We start from the raw sequence: 21,381 nt of genomic DNA on the forward strand, positions 1-21,381 counted from the left end.
ATGCCTGACCTAAACACGCCCAGCCCCCCATTGCCTCTAGAGCCCAGTCAACCCCGTGTGCAAGATGCTGCAAAGCAAAAGGAAGCCAAGACCTAGTGAGACTGCTTGCTGGGTGTGTGATGGCTGAGAAGGTTTCCTGGACATCCAGAAAGTGCAGGGCTGTAAAGTCCAGCTTCAGATACTTTAGCAAGCAAATCTCCCAGCCATGGTCTTTGGGTCAGGTTTACAGTATCGGTCTGTAGAGTGGGCTTCAATCCAACCAGTAGACGGTTATCTCCGTAACTGTCACCCTTTAAGGCCAGTGGTATAGCTTGCCTGGCAGGCTGGTGGTGTAACTTGTAGGTTCCACAACTGGGTAGATTATTAATTGTTCTTCTCCCCAGCATCCTGCCTAGTGCCTTCCAGCACTTGAAACCTAGCCAGCAGGCAGTTACAACTTCTCGGTGTCCTGCAACCCAAATGACAGCCTCTTCAGAAACAGGATCTTCTCATCCAGTTCTGGTGGACAACCAAGAGCACTGGGCCTGTGGCCTGTGCAGTTTGGGGTGCCTCTGGGACCTCCCTACTGAGCAGCATAGAAGGAAGAGTCCCACACCTTTCCTTGGCCTTGGTCTCCAGTTTCTGCTGAGAAGGCAGCTTTGGGTCTCTATGCATCGTGTCCCCATCCTTTAGATGTTTTCCGTATTCTGTCTTTGCGTTTGCCATTCAACTTTGACCTGGTGTGTATGGCTATGGATCTGTTTATCATGGATTCTGCTGAGCTTCCAGAACATCTTACTCTATCTACTGCTTTTGGCCGCGGCAATGCTGTTGTCCGGCGATGACTCTGGTTGTATCTCAAGTGTTGTCTGTGCTCGCTTAGTTCAGGGGTCAGCCTCTCATGGCCAGAGTTTCTGAAACTCACTGAATGAGTGGGGCTTCTGGCCCGATGCGGTGAGGTCTGTGGCTGTGTCCCGGCAGGCGGGTTGCGATGAAAGTCAGCCTTTCTTTCCTCTGCTTTAAGATCAGCAGAGTGAGAGGCCGGGGTGAACTCAGGCCTTTCTGACCTGAACACTGTCCTCCTCGGTATCTAGAGGTGTGCTGACGTGCATGCAAGACCTGCAGAAGCCAGAAGAGTTACAGATGGTTGTGAGCTGCCCTGTGGGTTCTGAGAGCCAAACTCAGGTCCTCTGCGAAAGCACCAAGTGCTCCTAACTGCTGAGCCACACTTTTAACACAAGTGTGCGTGTGTGTGTGTGTGTGTGTGTGAGCATGCATGTACCATGTCATTGGTGTGTCTGTCAGAGGACACCCTTGGCTGTCAGTCCCTACCTGGTACCGCAACAGTTTCTTCCTGTTTGCTTCTACAGGCGCCAGGCCAGCTGACCTGCGCTCCAGGAGGAGTTTGACGAAAACACTGGAACTGATTTTAGATCGACTGTTTCTTTTGCTATTTAAATTATTTTTATCACACAACCATGTTTGGGTTTTCCTCTGTAACTGCCAGTTCAGCGATGACCAACTTTTTCCTAGCAGCCTGAATATCAAGAAATGGGCTGAGGAGAGAAAACAGGCCTCCGTGCTGAGGGAAGACTGGCTGGCCCTTGCTTACGTAGGCGTCTCAAACTGACAGGACAAACTTGGTTTTCATGGGGACACTTGTGTCAAAGAAAACACTCCGGGTGTTGAAGACGGGCCTTGAGGATGGGCTGAGCTGATTCCAGGCGTCTAGCCGCCTGGGGTGAGCCAGGGCCACTGTGGACTCCGTGGCTGCTCTGATTCATGGGCAAACATTTCGGTGACCCCTTGGTATGTCAGTCAAATAGCTGTCTTGAACGACCGTTTTCGTCAAATGACTCAAACAGCTGGTTATTCTGGAGCAGAGTGCCCAGCACCCACGGTGCCTGAAGTCACCCGTTCTCTTCTGCGTGCTGCCCCGACCCACATCTTGTGAGTTCTGTCTGGCGACCTAAAAATACTTCTACTAAATTCTTAAAAGGCCGTCTTTTGGGTTCTGAGGTTAAATTTACAACGTGGCTGGTTTGAAGTTCCAGTGAGTCAGCCTCCCACCTGAGCATAGCGCTGTAAGTTACTCGCTTGAGTTTCAAATAGGGACACTCCCCTTCGGGGCTTTGCCTTCTCCACACCACCGTGAAATGAGGTACTTATGTGTGCGTGAACTCCTAGCTTCTGCTGAGGAACCTAAGGACCTGTTTTCTTGGGTTGTTGACTCCTTCAGTGGTTGCTTCCTCAGGAATCATGAATGCTTCCACTTTCTGCTTCTGGAGGTAATAAAAAACCCAACTGGCAGGTGGGAGGTTGTGGGATACGCATGCAGAAACAGGCCTTTCCCTCTGTTCTCTGCTTGGAACACTTAGAGGGAAACCTTTATTTCTTCAGATCTTTTAGCATCTATGGTACAGCCCACACTTACCATCCCCTCAGGGAGAGCTTTAAGATACGTTCCTTCATCTTTGCCTTCAACCTAGCCTCCTGCATAGGAGGTTGGGGCAGAGATGGGGGGTTGCCGTGATGACCAGCAACAGATGGGGTAAGATTTCAGAGGTGCTGGCTGCTTGAGAAGATCCTCCCTACCCTTAGTGTGGATGCTATTCATCCCAGCACCAGAGACCAGGCTGGGCTTGAATACAGCCAGACATCACCACTCAGCCCTCAGGAGTGAGGGCTTTGAAGGATGAAGCAGGACTCTAGGATGTTCCAAATAAGTGCCGGCCATAGTGTAAGGCAGTTGAGTCCGACCTTTTTATTTTAGTTGATCTCCATCTTCACTCACCACCCCGAAATCACTTATGATTCTGCTGTACTCGGCTCCCTAAACATTTCATCTTTTGGAGAACACTTATTTGACCCTTGATCAGTGGCCTATCATAGACATCATCTAAAAACATGAAGGGCATATGTATGTGTGTGTATACATATATGTATATATGCGTATATATATATATGTATTTTACACATACATATATAGATAACCAGACCAAAAGAATATGCATATTTGACAGTTACTAGTAGGGAAACTTTTAAATGCAAAGGGGTTATCCTGGTGGGAAGAGAAAAGGGCTTGTAGAAAGAAGCTATCCTCCTTTTAAAGGTAATTTATTTTATTTTTATTTAGGTGTCTATGTGTGTCTGTGACTATGTGCATGTGACTAGTGTTGCCCACGGAAGCCAGAAGAGAGTACTGCAGCTAGAGTTATGGGCAATTGTGGACTTCATGACATGATTCAAACTGAACGCTGGTTCTTTGCAAGAACAGCAAATGCTCTTAACCACTGAGCCATCTCTCCAGTCCCAAGAAGCGTCTCCTTCTCCCTCCTCCTTCCTCCTCCTATGTGTGTGCATGTTTTACCTAAATGTGTGTGTGTACCATGTGCATGCCATGTACACAAGGAGCCAGAAGAGGTTGTCAGGAGCTGGAGTTAAAGATGGTTGTGAGGGCATCCATATGGGTGCTGGGACCTGGACCAGGTCCTCTGTAGGTGTAGCAAATGCTTTTCACTGATGAGCAATAGTTCCAGCTCTACTACCCACCCTGCTAAGTTGTGCTTAATAGGCAAAATCCTGAGTGACTTACAGAGTTCTCTGGAAGGCATGTGCTGTACTTGTTTTTATGATTGGGCTTCGGGATGGCAGAAAAACCGAGGGTCTATCTTTGAGTTAATATAAGGCCAAAAAGTAATATTGAATCAAAAATTAAGACAAGATGAGACAGTTGGTAACCCCAAGGTTCCCTCATGTATCTGTAGCTTCTGCAAAGGGTGGCATTCATCTATACTGTGACCCTTAGGTGTGAGGACCTGCTTTCTTGGCAAGCTATTCCTTCAGGTTTTGTTTTATTGTTGCTGTTTCCCTCAATGTCAGCAATGTCTTGTTTCTGTCATTAAATGGTAAATGCCTTAGCCAGATTTGACAGTATGAGCATACATCCAGATGTCCCTGTCGTGTAGACAAAGATACGCACAGGGATAGGAATAAGCATGCTTTTCTGCTGTACCTAGAAGCAAGTGAAATGGGCACTAAGAGATTATGTGAATGTTAGCTTTTCAATATAGTCATTCCTATGAAGCATGGAGGATCTGTGCTTATGTTATTATGCATGTACGTGTTCACGTGTGTACACATGTTGCGTGGAGACCGGAGATCGGTGTGGAGTGTTTCCCTCAGTTGTTCTCCACCTTAATTGTGTTTAGTCAGAGTCTCTGAACTCAGACACTAGCTTGCTAGCGAGCCCTGGGGATCCTGCCATGTCTGACCCTCTGATGGCCTCTGTCCCCTCCCCTCCCCTGTGCTGTGGTTACGTGTCTTACTGCCACATCCGGCTTGTGCGTGGATCTGCACTCAGTTTAGCTCTCCTGTTTGCTGAGCAAGCATGTTATTTCCTGAGCCATCTTCTCACCTGCGACTCTTTGTTCTTTCTTAGAAGCTTTCTCCATCCCACATAAAAAAAAAAAAAGTCTGGTTTTCATATCATTAATAGTTCAAAAGACAGATTTATGAAACGGCTTGCAGAAATCATCTTGAAGAGGCAGGTAGAGCAGAGATTATTTAAATATAAACAAAATTGTGTAATCCCATGTAGCACAAAATCTATCCTGTTGAAAAGATCAAAATCAAATTGTTCCCTCAAACAAGTACAAGAGGGTTCCCCAAGTTGCCCATCTGACTACAGCAAACATCCAAATGATTAGAATGCATCTCTTAACAGAAAGAGGCAGTGGGTGTACAGATTTCATTTTCCCTCTCGGAACAAAGCACCCACTCTCTTGGACTCTGCTTCCTTGAAGAGATTGTTCAATCCTGAACGTGTAAGCATCAAATCTAGGGTTGTGATCATTTGAGTTTGATTGATTGCTTTTATTTCCCAGGAAGCATGACCACTTTACTTTGAAGGCTTGTTAAACATTCTTCCACTAGACTGAAATAAAGCACTGAAACAAGAATCGTCTCTATGCCCTGCGTGAACACGTCTTCATTAATTTCCCAGGTTGGCTTCCTTCCCCGAGCTCCAGAATGTGAGTAATGATGTCACCAGCACATTGCTGGTTGCCCTTCTGGACTCCAGCTGGGCTTCCCCTACGCAAGCTATGCAATCTCCTCCAATCAGTCCTCTGGTGCAGAACAACAACATGCTGCAGAAACGACCATTGCCAAGAACTCACTTGCGACGTAGAGACACACAGAGGCGCTGATCGCTTTTCATTCAGTATCTTAAAGTGACTTACAGGAAGTGACCATCGCATCGAGAATTTTCATGCATGTGCTCAGAACAGGTGTCCAAATACGTAATAAAATTCACCATGCTAGGTTGTCTGGGGTCCCCTATTAGGAATGTTGTGTCACTCCTAACATTGGCACATAGGCTATCCAAGGCTTCTGCCAGCTTCAGCAGCCCAGGCTTCCTCTGTTTATGCTAGTACTTCCTGGCCATCCCTTGCTTCTTTGTGAGTGGCAGGGGAAGAAAGGAAAAGCATGTTTGCTGTAGCTTCTTGGTGTTGGTTTGGAGAATGTTCCTCTCTGCAGATAGGAGATCTGTGCCTGCGTTAACTGCAGTGGAAGGCAGTGCACTTTATTTTACTTCTTTATGAAACAGAAGTGCGCACAATGGACAAAATGACCGTAGCCCAGTTCTCATGATTCAACCTCGCAAGCATCGACTGACACGCTCTCTTATTTCCCCTCTCTCTTCATTACCAGTCCCCTCCAGGACATGCTATCTCACTGATAGAAAATACATGACATCATATACTTTATACACACCCCCTCCTTAACAATATTCACCAAATAATCACCATCCAAAAGTCTAGCTGTCTCCTAACTTTTGAACTGTCAAGAAGTCCAAATTAGTCTCACACCTCTTTGAGTGATGATCTCGGGAGCTTTTTATTAATGCCTAATTTATCTTTCATGAAAGAAATTGTGAGCTGGAGAGGTGGCTCCGTGGTCAAAAGCAATGACTGCTCTTCCAGAGGACCTGGGTTCAATTCCCAGCACCCACGTGGAATCTCACAACTGTCTGTAACTCCAGTCCCAGAGGATCCGACACCCCTACATAGGCATACACACAGGCAAAACACCAAATGCACATAAAATACATAAATCTTAAAAAAAGAAAAGAAGCTGGGATATTTGTCCTATAAAAGTCCATACCACATCTTCTGCTACTCTTTTCCGAGGCCATTTGACAACTTCCCATTAGCTCTAGCTTCTTCTTGGCTAACTCTTACATTTGAATCTAACCCATTTCTAGTAATCTGTGTATTGCCACGTGGCTGTGGCTTACCCGGTAAAGTTCCATCTGGCTCCAGCGGGCCTACATGGCTTCTCTCTGACTCCTCCCTGCTATAGGCCCAAAGCAGTTCCTTTATTAACCAGTGGTAATCACAGCATACAGAGGGAAATCCCACATCAATTTACATTCTAGTTAGGGATTCTGCTACCTTAGTAAGAGTTTGGTAAAGTGGCAGCTGTAGATTCTTCTTCAGTATCATGCCTTCATTAGTGCCCTGTAGTTTCCTAGATTTCCGATACCAGGCATAGTTTTCCTCTTGTTGCATGGGCCATAAAACCACTTAGAGAGATGATGGCTACCACCAAGGTATTCATGGCATTATTGTACCCTTATTGTCACGGTGCTTTACTGATGGTGGTTGTGGTTCATTGCTGTGGGATAATGCTCTTGCACTCTGTAAGGACTTGTCACTCACATTGGTTTAATAAAGTGCTGATTGGCCAGTAGCCAGGCAGGATGCATAGGCAGGGCAACCAGACTAGGAGAATTCTGGGGAGAGGAAAGGCTCAGTCTGTAGTTGCCAGCCAGACTCAGAGGAAGCAAGATGAGAATGCTTCACTGATAAAAGATCCCAAGCCATGTGGCTAACACAGACAAGAATTATGGATTAATTTAAGATGTAAACATTAGTTAATAAGAAGTCTGAGTTAGGGCTGGAGAGATGGCTCAGAGGTTAAGAGCACTGGCTACACTTCCGGAGGTCCTGAGTTCAATTCCCAGCAACCACATGGTGGCTCACAGCCATCTGTAATGAGATTGGGTGCCCTCTTTCTGGCATGCATGGAGGCAGAAGTTGTATATATAATAAAGAAATACAAAAAATAAATAAATAAGGGCTGGAGAGATGGCTCAGTGGTTAAGAACATTGCCTGCTCTTCCAAAGGTCCTGAGTTCAATTCCCAGCAACCACATGGTGGCTCACAACCATCTGTAATGAGGCCTGCAGGAAGAATACTGTACACATAATAAACAAATAAATAAATATTTTTTAAAAAAAATAAATAAATAAAATTTAAATAAAAAAAAGAAGTCTGAGTTAATAGATCAATAAGTGTTGGAATTTTATAGTTTCTGTGTGATTATTCAGGTCTGGGTGGCAGGGAAATGAACAAGCAGTCCACACACAAAACAGTTAGTTCATGTTTTATCAAAGGCTGTCTGTCATCAACCTCTGCCCATCCCCTAAGGGGAGAGAGAGTGGAGGGGAGAGACTGGGGGTGGAGAGGAAGACACACACACACACACACACACACACACAGAGAGAGAGAGAGAGAGAGAGAGAGAGAGAGAGAGAGAGAACAGGAGAGGAGGGGGAATAAATTTTTAAAGTCCAACTAATAGGGTGGGGTTAGTTAGTACTCTCAATGACATTTGAATTGAATGTCTACCTCCATAGACTGTCATATTCTAATGTACTAAAGTAATCTCTTTACTGTATAAATCTGGAAAGGAGAGCGGGGAGGAGTTCAGTGATAGTGTATGAGCACCCTCAGAGTCACTAAAAGAAATCCAGAGAAGGACTCCCTTCACAAGGCACATACCGAGGACCCCGCTTGCCATGATCCCGGCAGCCTCTGAGCACCAGCGCTTACATGCAGAAACCTTTTAGGCTTTGCAAGGTGATGGTGGCTTCATTTCTTTGTTCCTTTGTCATTCATTGGCTGGATGCTTTAGGTTTCCTTTTGAAAAGTCACCTGGCATTTCTGTGCGGTTAGATAGTGGTGAGCTTTTATTGCAGCAGTGGAACTCATACTTATTTCCCCTTATTTACCGTTTTAAAAGTTGGCTCATTGGAGTGCTCCAACGGAGCCGCTATACTGTTTCATTTATTTGTTATGCTGTTAGGGATGGAACCCAAGGCCTCCTGGTTGCTAGGCAACCAGGTTGCTCTATCCCTGGTCCATAAAAATCTCTCCAAGTATGTCTCCTCCATTCCCTTGGGACTTGGGAGTTTTTGTTGCTTTTTTTTTATTTTTATTTTAAATAGATATAGGTGTACATTTTCAGAGGTCATGGGGCTACCTTGTGAAACCTGGTCTCTCCTTCCATCTTTAGGCAGGCGTGGAGCGCACACTCGGGTAGTGATGCTTACACGGTTGTTACCCTTACCTGCGGCGCCACCTCACTAGCTCTACAGTGGGTTTGGACAGCTTTCTTGCTGTCTGTCAGGTCTTGCTGCATGGCCTGTTGAGATGCTTCAGGATCATCTTTTTTTTTTTTGTTTGTTTGTTTCCTTCTCCAGAGTCGTAGTTAGCCGCTTCTCCAGAATGCACCGATTCTTTTTGGTGCAAAGATATTTAAATAATCTATGTACTAATCCCGGTGGAGGGTGACTGCTTGTTATCTCAGCGCTCGCGAGATTAAGGCGAGAGTTTATATCAAGTCTGAGACCAACTAGGGGAACGAAAGTGACTTCAAGGCTAGCTTAAGCTACTTAGTGCATCCAGTTCCACAAACAAACAAGCAAACAAACTGAAAATGTCTGAGTTCCAAGGGAGCTCACAGCTACTGAATTGGCCCCCTATGTCTAGGTCTCTATAGTGAAGAGAATGTGGGGGGAATATACGCATACACAATCCACGTAGTAGTAGTAGTGTGTGTGCATGCGTGAGTGCACACTGTCCTGTGCATATATGATGAGTAATGTTTCAATAAAATTCAGGGATTTTCATCTCTTTTCCCAACTGTAATGTCCCCCCCCCCCCTCCTCCTAGAATCCTGGTACTCTTTCAAAACAGCAATGTTCAAATGAGAATCTCATATGGTTGCTCATCGGCCCTAACCCGTGATACATCCACAACAGGATCAGAGTAAAAATACCATGATTTCCAGCGAGCTTTGTGATGCTCTTTTTATTCTAATAGTACAACCCAGTAGAGATGATAAAACCATCTGTAAGTCCCAGTGCCCTTGTAGTGCTGAAAATCCCTTGGAGGGATGGGGAGCGCTTACTTAGAGCACACAAGGCCTTGGGTTGATCCCCAGCACTGAAAAAGCAATCCCTTGGAATAGTTCTTGTCCTTGGGTTAAACCATGAACTGGAAATACCTTAGGTTTAAAAAAAATTATGTTTAAAATGACTTATTTTGGTATAAGGAATGATCTAACCATGGCCGCGAGCCACGCGGACTTCCTGTTTTTGTTCTTGATGTTGTCATGACCATATGTGTTGAGGTGGGACTGAGGGGGAGGCACCACCTCGGCAGAGTCTTACCGAACAGCTGCAAAGAGCAACTTAGCTTCTGGGGAGAAATGTCTCCAAGGCCTCAGCTCTGCTGGGTGAAGAAGACATTTGTTCTGCCACCCACCATGTAATCCATCCTTGAATTTTAATGAGTTAGCCTTTGGGCTGCGAGACAGAAAACAAGTCACGGCATCCTACATCAACCCTGCCAGCTTCGCGGGCTGCCTCTGAGACTAGAGACATCCTGGTTTTATTGTCAAATACATGATAATTGTGTTCAAAGGGAGTTTGTCTGAACATGCAAATTGCCCGTATAAATAGCAGCCCTTTGGACTTTAAATCCAGCTGCTCCCAAGCTGACCCTACCTGTCCTTCAATTCTGGGAGCTGTGTCTAGACTCACTGGTTCCTGCCCAAAGTTACACTTTCCGATGTGAGCTTCCACTGTCTTTCAAAGTCCTGTTGTAGCTGATACTGAACTGTTAGGTTATTACTATCTGAACCAGCACCAAGTACACTATCTGCCCACAAATACCAGTTACTTCAAATATCCCTATTGCTGCACGCTGTTCATCGACTGTAGAGTTATTTCGTCTGCGTCTGCTCCCCTGCCCCTAACCGGTCCCCTGCTAAGTAAGCTCTTCAAGGCACAGATCCCTTGGTTCTCTGTGTGTTCGTACTTGGGATAGAATAAAAAAAAAAAAAAAAAAAGCACAAGAGATGCGGGACGAAACTGAATCTGGATGATAGCGGTCGCGGACAGGATGCTGTTGAGAATCTTGCATGCACAAGAGCCGGCACCTACAGACAAGGTGCTGAGTGGCACACAAACCCCCACCATAATTCTACAGTCTCACTTTCGCCTCCTCAGACTCTGTAAACATTTGTGTATATGTTTAATTAATCTCGCTTTGAAAGCTGTTCACTGTTGAGGCCAGCTGGAGCTTTGTGGGCTATGTGCTACGAAGAGTAACTGTAATATTATGCTTACTAAAATATTATACCCTATGGCTCCCGGTTCAGGTTTTCATGGGTTCTCCATCAAGGTAGCTTATGTTTTCTTAGAGCAAGTGGAAAACCTTGTTCATGTGAACACAGGGCCTCTGGCTTCTGGCCTCTGCTCTCCAGCCTCCCTCCAGCCTCCAGCCTCTGGTCTCTGGCCTCTGGCCTCTGCCCTCATCCAGCCTCCCTGCCTCTGGTCTCTGGTCTCCAGCAGTCCTTTGGAGAAGACAGAACTGTGGGCCTCTGGCTGATCACACACTCTTTAGTAGCTATCTCAGACTTGCCTTGAATTCTCCAGACACCTCCTTTCTCCAGACTGCCAATTCTCTCGCATCATTCCCTGACAGGGCAGAGTCATGAGACTTTTACTGTTGCACTGTACTCTTAAGAATTATTAAAAGCATATTAAATTAGGGCAAGACCATGCCCCCCCCCCCCCATTAAGGCTGAGCATGAGCCGGGTGGTGGTGGCGCACGCCTTTAATCCCAGCACTCGGGAGGCAGAGGCAGGCGGATCTCTGGGAGTTTGAGGCCAGCCTGGTCTACAAGAGCTAGTTCCAGGACAGGCACCAAAGCTACAGAGAAACCCTGTCTCGAAAAACCAAAAAAAAAAAAAAAGGCTGAGCATGGCATCCCACCATACAGAATGGGTTCCCACTAGCTAGCTCATGCATGAGGGATAAATACTGTTCCTACTGCCAGCTGCCTTGCAGATAGTGAGTGTAAGCCAAATTACTCCTTCTCCTTCCCCAACTTGCTTTTGGTCAGTACTTATTGCAGCAACAGAAACTAGGATCCACCCACACCGAACCTTCCTTTTTTCCTTTTTCCTTTTGCTTGCTCTGAGCTCTTTTCTGTCCTAATCTGTTTGGCTTGGGACTAACACTTCAGTGCAGCTGCTTATCTATAGATTGCGCTCCTTGCTTTGACCGCCATGGACCACTTTGTAAGGTCCTGCATCTGCTCCCTGAACAGTCGTGCAATGCCTGACTGCAGCAGTTCTCGTGTCTGGGATGCGGCAGGAGGTAGAGGGCAGGCCAGGGAACAGACAGTCCCTCTTTCTTAGCATCTACAACAGATAGGTTTAACTCCCACTGTCTGCGCAACCCCATGTTCTGAAATGAACTGGATTTTCCTCATTTAGGCAAGCACTAATAGACTCGTAAGTTTTTAGAGTGACATTGCCTTCTTCCTTAGTTATCTGCCTTTATTTCTCACGGGTAGCCCTTCAAAGCCAGTGCATCTTGTCCTTTTGCTCTAGTGATGATGAGGACATTCGTTCATTCAGCAAACACGCAGAGCCATCCCGCACTGGTTTCTCACGGCCTGCCCTGGGATTGTAATTAAATCATCAGTTACATATCCAACTGATCCTGCCCTGTGAAATAAGGGATGGTGGAAGCTATGGCTGTCTCCTGAGTCCCTGGGCTAGCAAGTGCCTGGTGCCATACTTAGCACTTGGCTTTTTTTTTATTCTTTCTTTTTTAAAATTGTTATTGCATTTAAGTGTGCGTGTTTGTGTGTGTGTATGTATATGTATGCGTGTGTGTAAGGTATGTGTGTGAAAATACATGACCCAGCTCATGTGTGGAGATCAAAGAACAGCAACACAGGGAGATAGTTCTCTCCTTCCGCTCTGTGGGTCCCAGAAATTGAAGCCAACGCCTGAGGGTTGGTTGTAAACACCTTTTCTCACTGATTTGTCTCTCCTTGGCCCCTTGGCCAATTTTTGAATGTATAATCCACACCAACAAGGACTCCTGTCCACAGGAGACTGGGATGGTCCTGCTACCAGATAAGCTTCCAGGGAAATCTTTCCCCAGCACTTGCCTGAACAGAAGCAAGAATGGGAGAAGGGGGGCACAGAAGAACAGGGAGAAAGGTTTTAGGTGAGAGAGACCCAAAGAGACAGCATAAGAATGGATAATGGTTTCTCAAAACAACTGCCGAACTTATTTTGAGAAATTAGCATGCTGCCAAAGGGCTTTCTAGATATCTGCATTGATGTCCACTGTCCAGTGAAGCCTCTTAGCAGGGGATAACAGTCAAGGAGATGCAGAGCTGGTCACAGTGCTAAGAGAAAGAGACCCAGAGCTCAGCCCTGAAAGGGACATCTATATCCTACATTAACCCCTCCACCACCACCCAGGCTCGGGGTACATCACAGAAAAGGAGCTGGGAAGAATGGACCAGCCACAGGGTGGGAAAGGGTTGGGTGCTGTCTTCTGTGATTAGCAATCAGGAGCTCATAGCAGCTATGGTTACTTACACTCGGGAAAGCCAGCCGAAATCCCAGCCCTGATGGGTGGATGAGCTCCAGGCCCCACCCCTCACTGAGGAGCTATGGGGGGAAACAGCTGCTGGGGGAGGGAAAAGTCATTCCTTTTTGAGGGTGCTCCCCCTAGTAGGTTTCCCATGCTGCCCTGGACGGTCCCACACCCATGCGCATATGGGCAGCCCCGTTGAGAAGGGATGTGTTGGCGAGGCTATAGGAAGAGCTGGAGGGTGAAAATTCGGAGTCAGTAGGATCACATTTCATTGCATACATGTATGTCATTCTCAGAAGTAGAAACACTTTAAAAGGAAAAAGGAAACAAGGTGTTGTATAAGAAAGAAATGGCAAAATTTTGCTGCTTTGTTTCTGAAAATCTCTTCGATGCTCCAGACACTGACAGTCTTAAAAATATTAAAAATAGAAAGCTGCCAAAATTCATGGATGTTTTGAAGAAAATAACTCCATGAAACAAGCGCACATTTATCTCCCAATACGTTTTTAAATAGTGGCTGTCATTAAGTCTGCTAGCTTCACAACTGGTTTTGGCAGGGTTTCTTCGGAATAACAGGCGCTGTCCTAATGGCACCCAGCTAATGCTAAATAAGGAATACCGTACACCTGTCTGAAGACACAGACAGCCTCCCTTCTTCAGGCCTGAGAATGTTTCCTTGGCACCAAAAGTCGTGGTTTGTTTGAGCTGGAAATTTTTTTCAACTTAGGAGTTCCAATGAATACAGCTCTATGGCTCTTTTCCCTATACTGATTATTATTTTTGTCAAGTACAGTATTTGTACATGCACTTAAAATGGTCTTTTTAATCTTTTTTTTTTACAAAGGAATTTAAATAATTAAATAATAATTTAACAGAATGCCTATAAATCACACTAAAACACCCCCTCCTTTCTCTACTATTTCCAGCATTCTTCCCCCCAAAGCAGCTATGAGCCCCTTGTCTGCAGGACCCCACTTTGCCTGCACTGTCTGCACGGATGCTTCTCCAGGTCCTGGGCTGGCTGCGTTCCAGGCTCTTTTCATTAGCATCTGAGTAAACACTTCGGCTGCCCTGTTCGTTGGTACCTTGTCTCCCAACTTGTGTCCTTTCTTTGTCCTGTGTCTCTTGTTGGCTATATAATACCGTCCCCTCCACTTTCTGAGAGAAATACTTGATGGTACAGCCTTTAGTTTTACGATTTTGAAAATACCCATTTTTTTTTTTCTCTCTTCACATGCTCGCTGGCTGAACATGGAATTCTACGTGGCAGGTCTTGTCTACTTCTGGGGGCCACACTGCAGCAGATGGGGCGGCTAAGGTGCTGCTAATGTCTCCTGGTCTCCTGGACATACCCGCTCTCCTCTGTTGCTTCCTGAATTCTCCTCACCATCACGAAGTTTCTCAGTGACACCTCCGTGCCATGCGTTCGTTTTTAGTAACATTTGATGAATGCTTTCAATCTGGAAGTCATTTCATCCCCTTGTGGGGCATTTTCTTGAATTACTGTTTTGTTTTTCTCATTCCTGTTTCCCCTGGTCACTTTCTGGACCTTTGATTCATCAAGTATTAGAAACTTTAATGTCTATATGTTTTCCGCATTTCTCTTTCATATCTTGAAGTTTTTTGTTATACCTTTTGGGGGAATCAGCTCTGCTAGCCACATATTGTGAATTTTTTTTTTATACTGCATCTCATCTTTGTACTGATTGCTTTCATCTCATCCCGAGGAAGAGTCTACCCATGTCACGTGACAATTTCATACATGCACACAGTGTAATCTGATCCCTCTCGCGCTTCCTCAACAACCCCAAACATCTCCTTCCCCCCATGTCACGTGACAATTTCATACATGCACACAGTGTAGTCTGAACCCTCTCGTGCTTCCTCAACAACCCCAAACATCTCCTTCCCATCCATGTCCATGCCCTACTCTTTTATTTTGATTTGTAACTCACCGACATAGGTGGGTGGGGTAAGACTGGTGCTACACAGATTACTAAATATGGGTTAGGCAAGATGTGAGAATTAGCCATTAAGAGGCTAGAACTAACGGGCCAAGCAGTGTTTAAAAGAATAATACAGTTTCTGTGTAATTATTTCGGGGCATCAGCTAGCCAGGCGGCTGGGAGCTGGGTGGCAGGAACGCAGCCCGCAGCTCCTTCTACAGTTAAGTGTACGGGAAGTAGCAAAAAACAGAAATGCTTCTATGTCTAACAGGGAGGGCGAACATGCAACGACAGGGAGCCTGTCTCAGAAGCAGACCAGACTCTTGTCTCCAAGATGCCGATGGGCAAGCACGCAGTACCGTGACACTGATCCAAACCATGCTACTACCCACCCTGCCGCGGCCCTGGTGGCTGCAAGGGTGCCTCGACTGTGCTCTCCTTGCTCTCTCTTGGATTCCTGGCTCACCGTTCCCCCCTCCATGGTCTCAAGTACTCGGCTGTGCTCTCCTTGCTCTCTCTTGGATTCCTGGCTCACCGTTCCCCCCTCCATGGTCTCAAGTACTCGGCTGTGCTCTCCTTGCTCTCTCTTGGATTCCTGGCTCACCGTTCCCCCCTCCATGGTCTCAAGTACTCGGCTGTGCTCTCCTTGCTCTCTCTTGGATTCTTGGCTCACCGTTCCCCCCTCCAATGGTCTCAAGTACCTGCTGGAAGGCTCCCTGGCTTGCATCAGTGTCTTCCATGTAGTTGGCCCTTGTGTGAGAAACCCTGCTCCCAAGGCTCAGACTTTCTTCCCTCTGTCTAATCTTGGGGTTCTTAGTTCTGGCTGCACAACATAGACAGTAAGGAAGATTTTTATTTCAAACACCCAAGCCCAGAGACCAGCGTAAATCCGTGGGATCAGCCAACGTAGACTGAAATATTAGTTTGGTGATTCGGCTTCTTTACCAGGAGCCTTCTGGTACCATGAACTATGCTTTATGGAATTAAGGTATGTATGTGCTCATTGGCTCTTCTCTTCATGATCCACAGTCTACCTTCTTGAAAAACTCAGCTGAGTCCTAGCCCTCTCTAACCACACTTAATTTCGCCTTGTCTGGAGACCCAAGATGGGTCTGTACAAGTGAAATGTCTCCTAGCTGATCTTGTCACGACTGTTCCTGTCACCTCCCACCCATTTCCCACACAGCATTCCACCTTTCTAAGAGTGACCTTAGCAAGAGGATACAGATCACGTTCCTGCCGACTTAACCCCTCCCAGTGAGCTCACTCTGTTTGCAGATTAAAATTCAAATGCTCCAGACAGGTCCACGTGTTTCCAGCAAGTCTATCCCCTGCCTTCCCACTCACCTGGAACTTCCTGGGATCCAGGCATGGATTCTAGTTGGATGCGCTTTTCTTAAACGGTAGCACCAGGGACAGCCCCTGCTCCCATTGCCAGGGGTTGCCCAAATAGACCAAGTTACACAATGTCACATATCTGCAGAGGGCCTAGGTCAGTCCATGCAGGCTCCCTGGTTGTTGGCTCAGACTCTCTGAGTTCCCATGTGGCAGGCTAACCATTCCTGTGGGTTCATGTAATGTCCCTGACCCCCCTGTCTCCTACAAATCTACATGAAGCAATAAAAATACAATGATAACGTCGTATAAAGGGAGGTCATGGTGAACACCCCGGACTTGGTCCCTAGGATCCCAAAAATGAAGGAGAAGGAGGAGGAAGAGAAGGAAGAAAGAGAAAAAGAGGTAAGAAGAAAGAGAATGGGAAAGGAAGAAAAAAAAGATAATACCTAGAACCTCCTAAAAGGTCTTCTGGCCATTGGGTGTATGCCCTAAACTGGATCTTGGGACATTGGTTCTTTCTTCTCTCTTTTATGAAGAAATGACTTTGCTCTACCATGAGACTTCCACCATGATATACAGCTTTGCCTCAATCAACAACTCTAACTGATCATTACCGGAGCCTTTACAATTCTGAGCCAGGATGACAGGTGACTGTCTCTCAGGTCTTTGTCATAGTAATGGACACTAACACAGTCGCCACACAGGCAGACTGAGCTTTGTCTTTTTCTTCTTCCGTTTATGCTCACTTTCCCAACTTCTTTCACAATCTTCTAAGGACAAGGATTTTTTTCTTTCATAAACAGTTTTCATCCTTATGACTTGGTGCTAGGCATGGAATCGTCCCTAGAAATAAAGGTAGCCTTTCCTCTCTAGGAATATTGTTCGCAGCTGCAGTGTTTCTCAGATGCTAAGAAGGTGTTTCTATTAGTACATTCACACCTTCCTCACCAGGAGTTGTTAAAGGCGTCCTCGGTGTCCGATAGCCTCTCTCTGCTAGTTTTCTTTGCGGAGAAACAGTGGACACAAGCAATGCTGTTTAAAGGAATTTCTCACATAGAACACGTGCTTTTCATGCACTGCGGTGTGACTCTTCCTATGGGGCTTGACATGGGAGCAGCAGCTGTGCCTAGCCAATCACAGATGTTGTGCAGGAAGATCTGGACGGCACCTGATCGACTTTCTAAAGTATTGATTTGATTCTATTTTCTGTTCACGAGTGCTTTGCCTGCATGTATGTATGAGACTCATGTTCGTGCTTGGTGCTCAGAGATCAGAACAGGGCATCAAGTCTTCTGGAACCAGTGCTACAGATGGTTGTGAGCCACTGTGTTGGTGCTGGGAACCAAACCCAGGTCCTCTACAAGAGCCGGAAGTACTCATAACTACGAAGCTGTCTTTCCAGCTGCCGTCCAATAGTCTTTTGACAAGAGGGCTTGAAGTCTCTTTCTATGTTATATATTTTACGTTAATAGAAGAGACAAAACGTGTTTTTGTACGTGCCAATAACTATATCCTTCAAGAATGAAAGCTGGAGAAACCCTTCCCCCATAAATCCATAGAGATGACACTATTTTATCTCTAATGTGGCCTTTTCTTCGGGCATCTGGATTGTGCTCCGTGTAGACAAGAGCCCAGTATCTTTACTCTTTCCCCGTAATTTAACACACCTGGAGCTACACAGGTTTAATTTTTGTTAGCGGCTACTTTAAGGCAACATGAATTCAACCCATTATGTGACTTTAGTAAAATTATGCTTATTAACCAAGGCTACATATTATTGTGGTTTCTAGGCCAACCGCATGAACTAAGGGCTTTTCAACTACAGGTCTGTGTTTTCCCACAGAAAGCATACGTACAGACTGGCATCTCTTTCCCACTCTGTAATCTAGCACATTCTTTACTATGTTACTTTGCTTTGTCCCTTCCCCTAACTAGGCTGGCAGAAAGTAAAATTTATGTTGTTCATTAGAAATACAAATTTGTGGGTTTTTTTTTTCTGTCACACAAATCTACATGAAGTAATAAAAATACAATGATAACGTGATTTTCGAGACTGGGAAAATAAGCCGTCCCTAATTTAGGAAAGAATCCCATTACCCATTTAAAATACATCCCCATGTACTTACCATGGGTTTTGATAACGGTGGGTTACTTTGTCATTCGCATAAAGACTTAGCTCTCCAAGCTGCAAAAGGAGAAAAACTAATTCAGGGTTATTCTTTGGTAGATAGGGACCCACGTGTCTGAAGTGTGAGCATCTATATTCCTCCTCTAAGGGGAGTCAGGCTAGAAAACGGAGTAGGGATGCTAAATTCAGATGAAAGAAAATCAGTAGGTGCCACTCACCGGGGTCGCTTGCCCTGGAGCGGGGAAGACAAACCATAATGGTGAGCCAATATATGGTGGGGTGTGGGAGGGGGAGCAGAATGGTTCATGTCCTGTGGGGAGAGGCAGATCTGAAGAGGTGAAGGGGGTGAGGAACAGGCTAATGTAGGAGGCCTGCTTGCCACCCTGGGCCATGGTGACATCCAGGCCTAGACATGGGTCTGTGTTATCACCAAAGGCCGCAAGGATGCTGGGGTTCTGGGCCACCATTTGACCCTGTTGGGGTCCGAGGGACGTGCTGCTGCAGGGCCATGTTGATCTGAGTGACCAGTGCTGCCACCCAGGGCCATGGAAGTGTCTGGGCCTGAGCTGCAGCGGAGGGCCATGTCTGGGCCTGTGCCTCTATTGCAGCCAGGGCATGGGATGATGTCCATGGTTCCTGTTAGCACAAAAGGCTGTTCAGATGCCCGGGGTCTGGGCTGCCACCTGGGGCCGTAGTGACATCAGGGCCCACGCTGCAGCCAGGTTGGGTCTGTGTCCATAGTCCTGCCACAGCCAGCATCTGTACTGATGTCCATGGCTCGGCTCCTGTTACCATTGAGAGCTTGTGCAGCTGCCCAGGGTCTGGGCCAACACCCCGGGCCAATTTGGAGTTCAGGGATAACATTGCTGCTGAGGCCATTTGGATCTGTGAGGCCTGAGGTGCCATCCAGGGCCATGGAGACAAGTAGGCTCAAGCTGCTGCTGGTGACCATGTCATGGTCCTGATGCAGCTGGGCAGCTGGGATCTGTTGATGTGTATTGTCCATGTTGCCTTCAGGGCTCATGCAAACCAAGTGTTGAACAATGTCTTGATATACTAGGGCCATGCTGAGCTGGTCTGGCTCCCCACCATGGAAGAGAGAGCTGGCTCTGCCCCTCAGAGGGCAGTGATCCCAACACCCAACTGAGCAGCTCAGCTACTGTCCAGACACACATCCAGGACTTGGTGTTGGCACTCTCCAACATCCATCCTCTCTATGTCCTGCTGCAGCCCATGAAGGGACTGGTCCTGGGGAATCATAGCTGCAGGATCTCCATGACTGGGGCAACAGAAGGATAACTGAGGCGATTCAGTGAGGGTCTGGGATTATCGGTATACCAGAAGGCAGAGGCCTTGAACCTGACACATTATACAACGAACATTTGCAAGTAAAGCTGTTTGGACAAAAAGGGAATAGGGGATGATACACAGGGCTACTGAGATGATCTCATCCCAGGGATACTGAGATGAATGAAGAGGTGATGGAGGGGTGGGGAAGACGGAGGAGTGAAGTGGTTTTTGTTTTGTTTTTTGTTTGTTTAATATTCTTATTTGTATTTTTAAATGTTTATTATTTCAAGTTTTCCTTGGCATGGGGTGGGTGGGGGATGCAAGAGTGAAGGGCGGATACTGAACGACTGGGAAATGAGTGCGATTTGGGTGCATGGTATGAAATTCCCAGAGAATAAAAAAAAAAGTTATGTTTTAAAAATTTAAAAAAGAAAATCAGTGGAGATGATCCCTGTTGCTTCCTGGCCTGAGAGGAAACAGTCACCACGAGCTCCACTCCCTCTGTGTGGATGAAAAGGACTGACAAAGACTGGGGGACTGGCCAGGCTGCCTGGCTGCTCCGTGTCTGACTCTGTAAGGGAGCAGCACTGCGGGCTGTCAATCATCATTTAAGTGGGCACTTGAGAGCTCTGCAGAGTTAGCCAATGCGTCAGTGGAGTAGGGAAAAGCTGGCATTAGGGGCCTGTAGCAGATCTGAAAGCTCTCAAATAGTTGAGAATCTATGTGGTAGCTAAATATCAGTTTCACATTTAGAGAGAGAGAGAGAGAGAGAGAGAGAGAGAGAGAGAGAGAGAGAGAATGAAATCCCACACCCTCTCGTGTACGCTTGAATGTTGGATTATTCCTGAATGAATGCTCTCTGTGTTCCAGTTCCTTTCCCCGTCTTAGAAAGAAGCTGGGAAACAGGGGTGTCATGTTCATATTCAGAGGGCTTGAGGACTACAATCACTTCTCAGTTTTCTGGGCTAGGTTACAACATGAAAATTACAACATGAAAACAGAAGAAAAGTATTTCACTTCTGCTTCGGAATGCATTTTAAAAATTTATATTGACAGGAGGTGCCAGATTCGTAACAGCTCAAAAAATAGCAATAACCATGAACGTTCAGCAGCAATTGGCTGTTCTCACATCCTGCCCTCTTCCTCTTGCCCAGGCTTTGCTCAGAACGGCTTTGCTGCCAGCCTGCTTAATAGTTGTTTCTGTTCTACCTCCTAATCTACCTGCTTGCTCAAGTGACCCAAAATGGCAGTCTTGACCCCCATACAGAAAGCAACCATACAAAGGAAGGGGTCGGTTAAGAGTTTAATGTAGAGCTGGCCATTAGTCAACAGGCAATGCGGAAGTAGTGATCTCCAAACAATGGAAAGGTCATGGTATCGTTTGATCCCTGGCATACAATTCCCTAAAATCCAGTTGACACACTAATTCAAAAGTAAGTTTACTATTTTCTTTGGATGCTCTTCTTTGATCTTTTGCTACTCAAGATTTAATAACAAAAGCATGACACCTTCTTGTCAGAAATGCTAAGAAGTCTTTGCTTCTCTTAGAGTTACAGGGTTCATGACAAAAACCTTGTTATTGCCAGGCGGTGGTGGCACATACTTTTAATCCGAGCACTCAGGAGGCAGAGGCAGGCGGATCTACAAGAGCTAGTTCCAGGACAGGTTCTAAAGCTACAGTGAAACCCTGTCTTGTCTCAAAAAACAAAACACACACACACACAAACAAAAACTTGTCATCTTAAATACACTCACCCTTTTGTGTTTTAATTTATTAACAAACACACTGTGACTTATTTGAGTAGCCATGCTCACCAAAGTGCTAAACCTAATGAATTCACAATCATATAAACATTTATATTGGCCCATTATTCATAATAAGGAAAATATTGATCTAGAGATTAGTCCCCTGGGGATGTCACTCAAGGGTAGAGCACT

At 46.0% G+C, this 21,381-nt stretch overlaps 1 protein-coding gene across 1 annotated transcript in view; it reads right to left on the bottom strand.

Moving 5' to 3' along the window:
• The window catches only part of CUNH4orf45 (chromosome unknown C4orf45 homolog), an 83,207-nt gene that overhangs the window by 13,506 nt on the left and 48,320 nt on the right, over positions 1-21,381 (bottom strand). Inside the window, exon 3 of the mRNA XM_041658915.1 lies at positions 18,152-18,210. Coding sequence (XP_041514849.1) covers positions 18,152-18,210 — 59 coding nt within the window. The remainder of the gene's footprint in view (positions 1-18,151; positions 18,211-21,381) is intronic.

The sequence above is a fragment of the Microtus oregoni genome, unplaced genomic scaffold, assembly GCF_018167655.1.
Source record: "Microtus oregoni isolate MIOR12 unplaced genomic scaffold, Mior012 000010F_ref0000083, whole genome shotgun sequence".
Lineage (NCBI taxonomy): Eukaryota > Metazoa > Chordata > Mammalia > Rodentia > Cricetidae > Microtus > Microtus oregoni.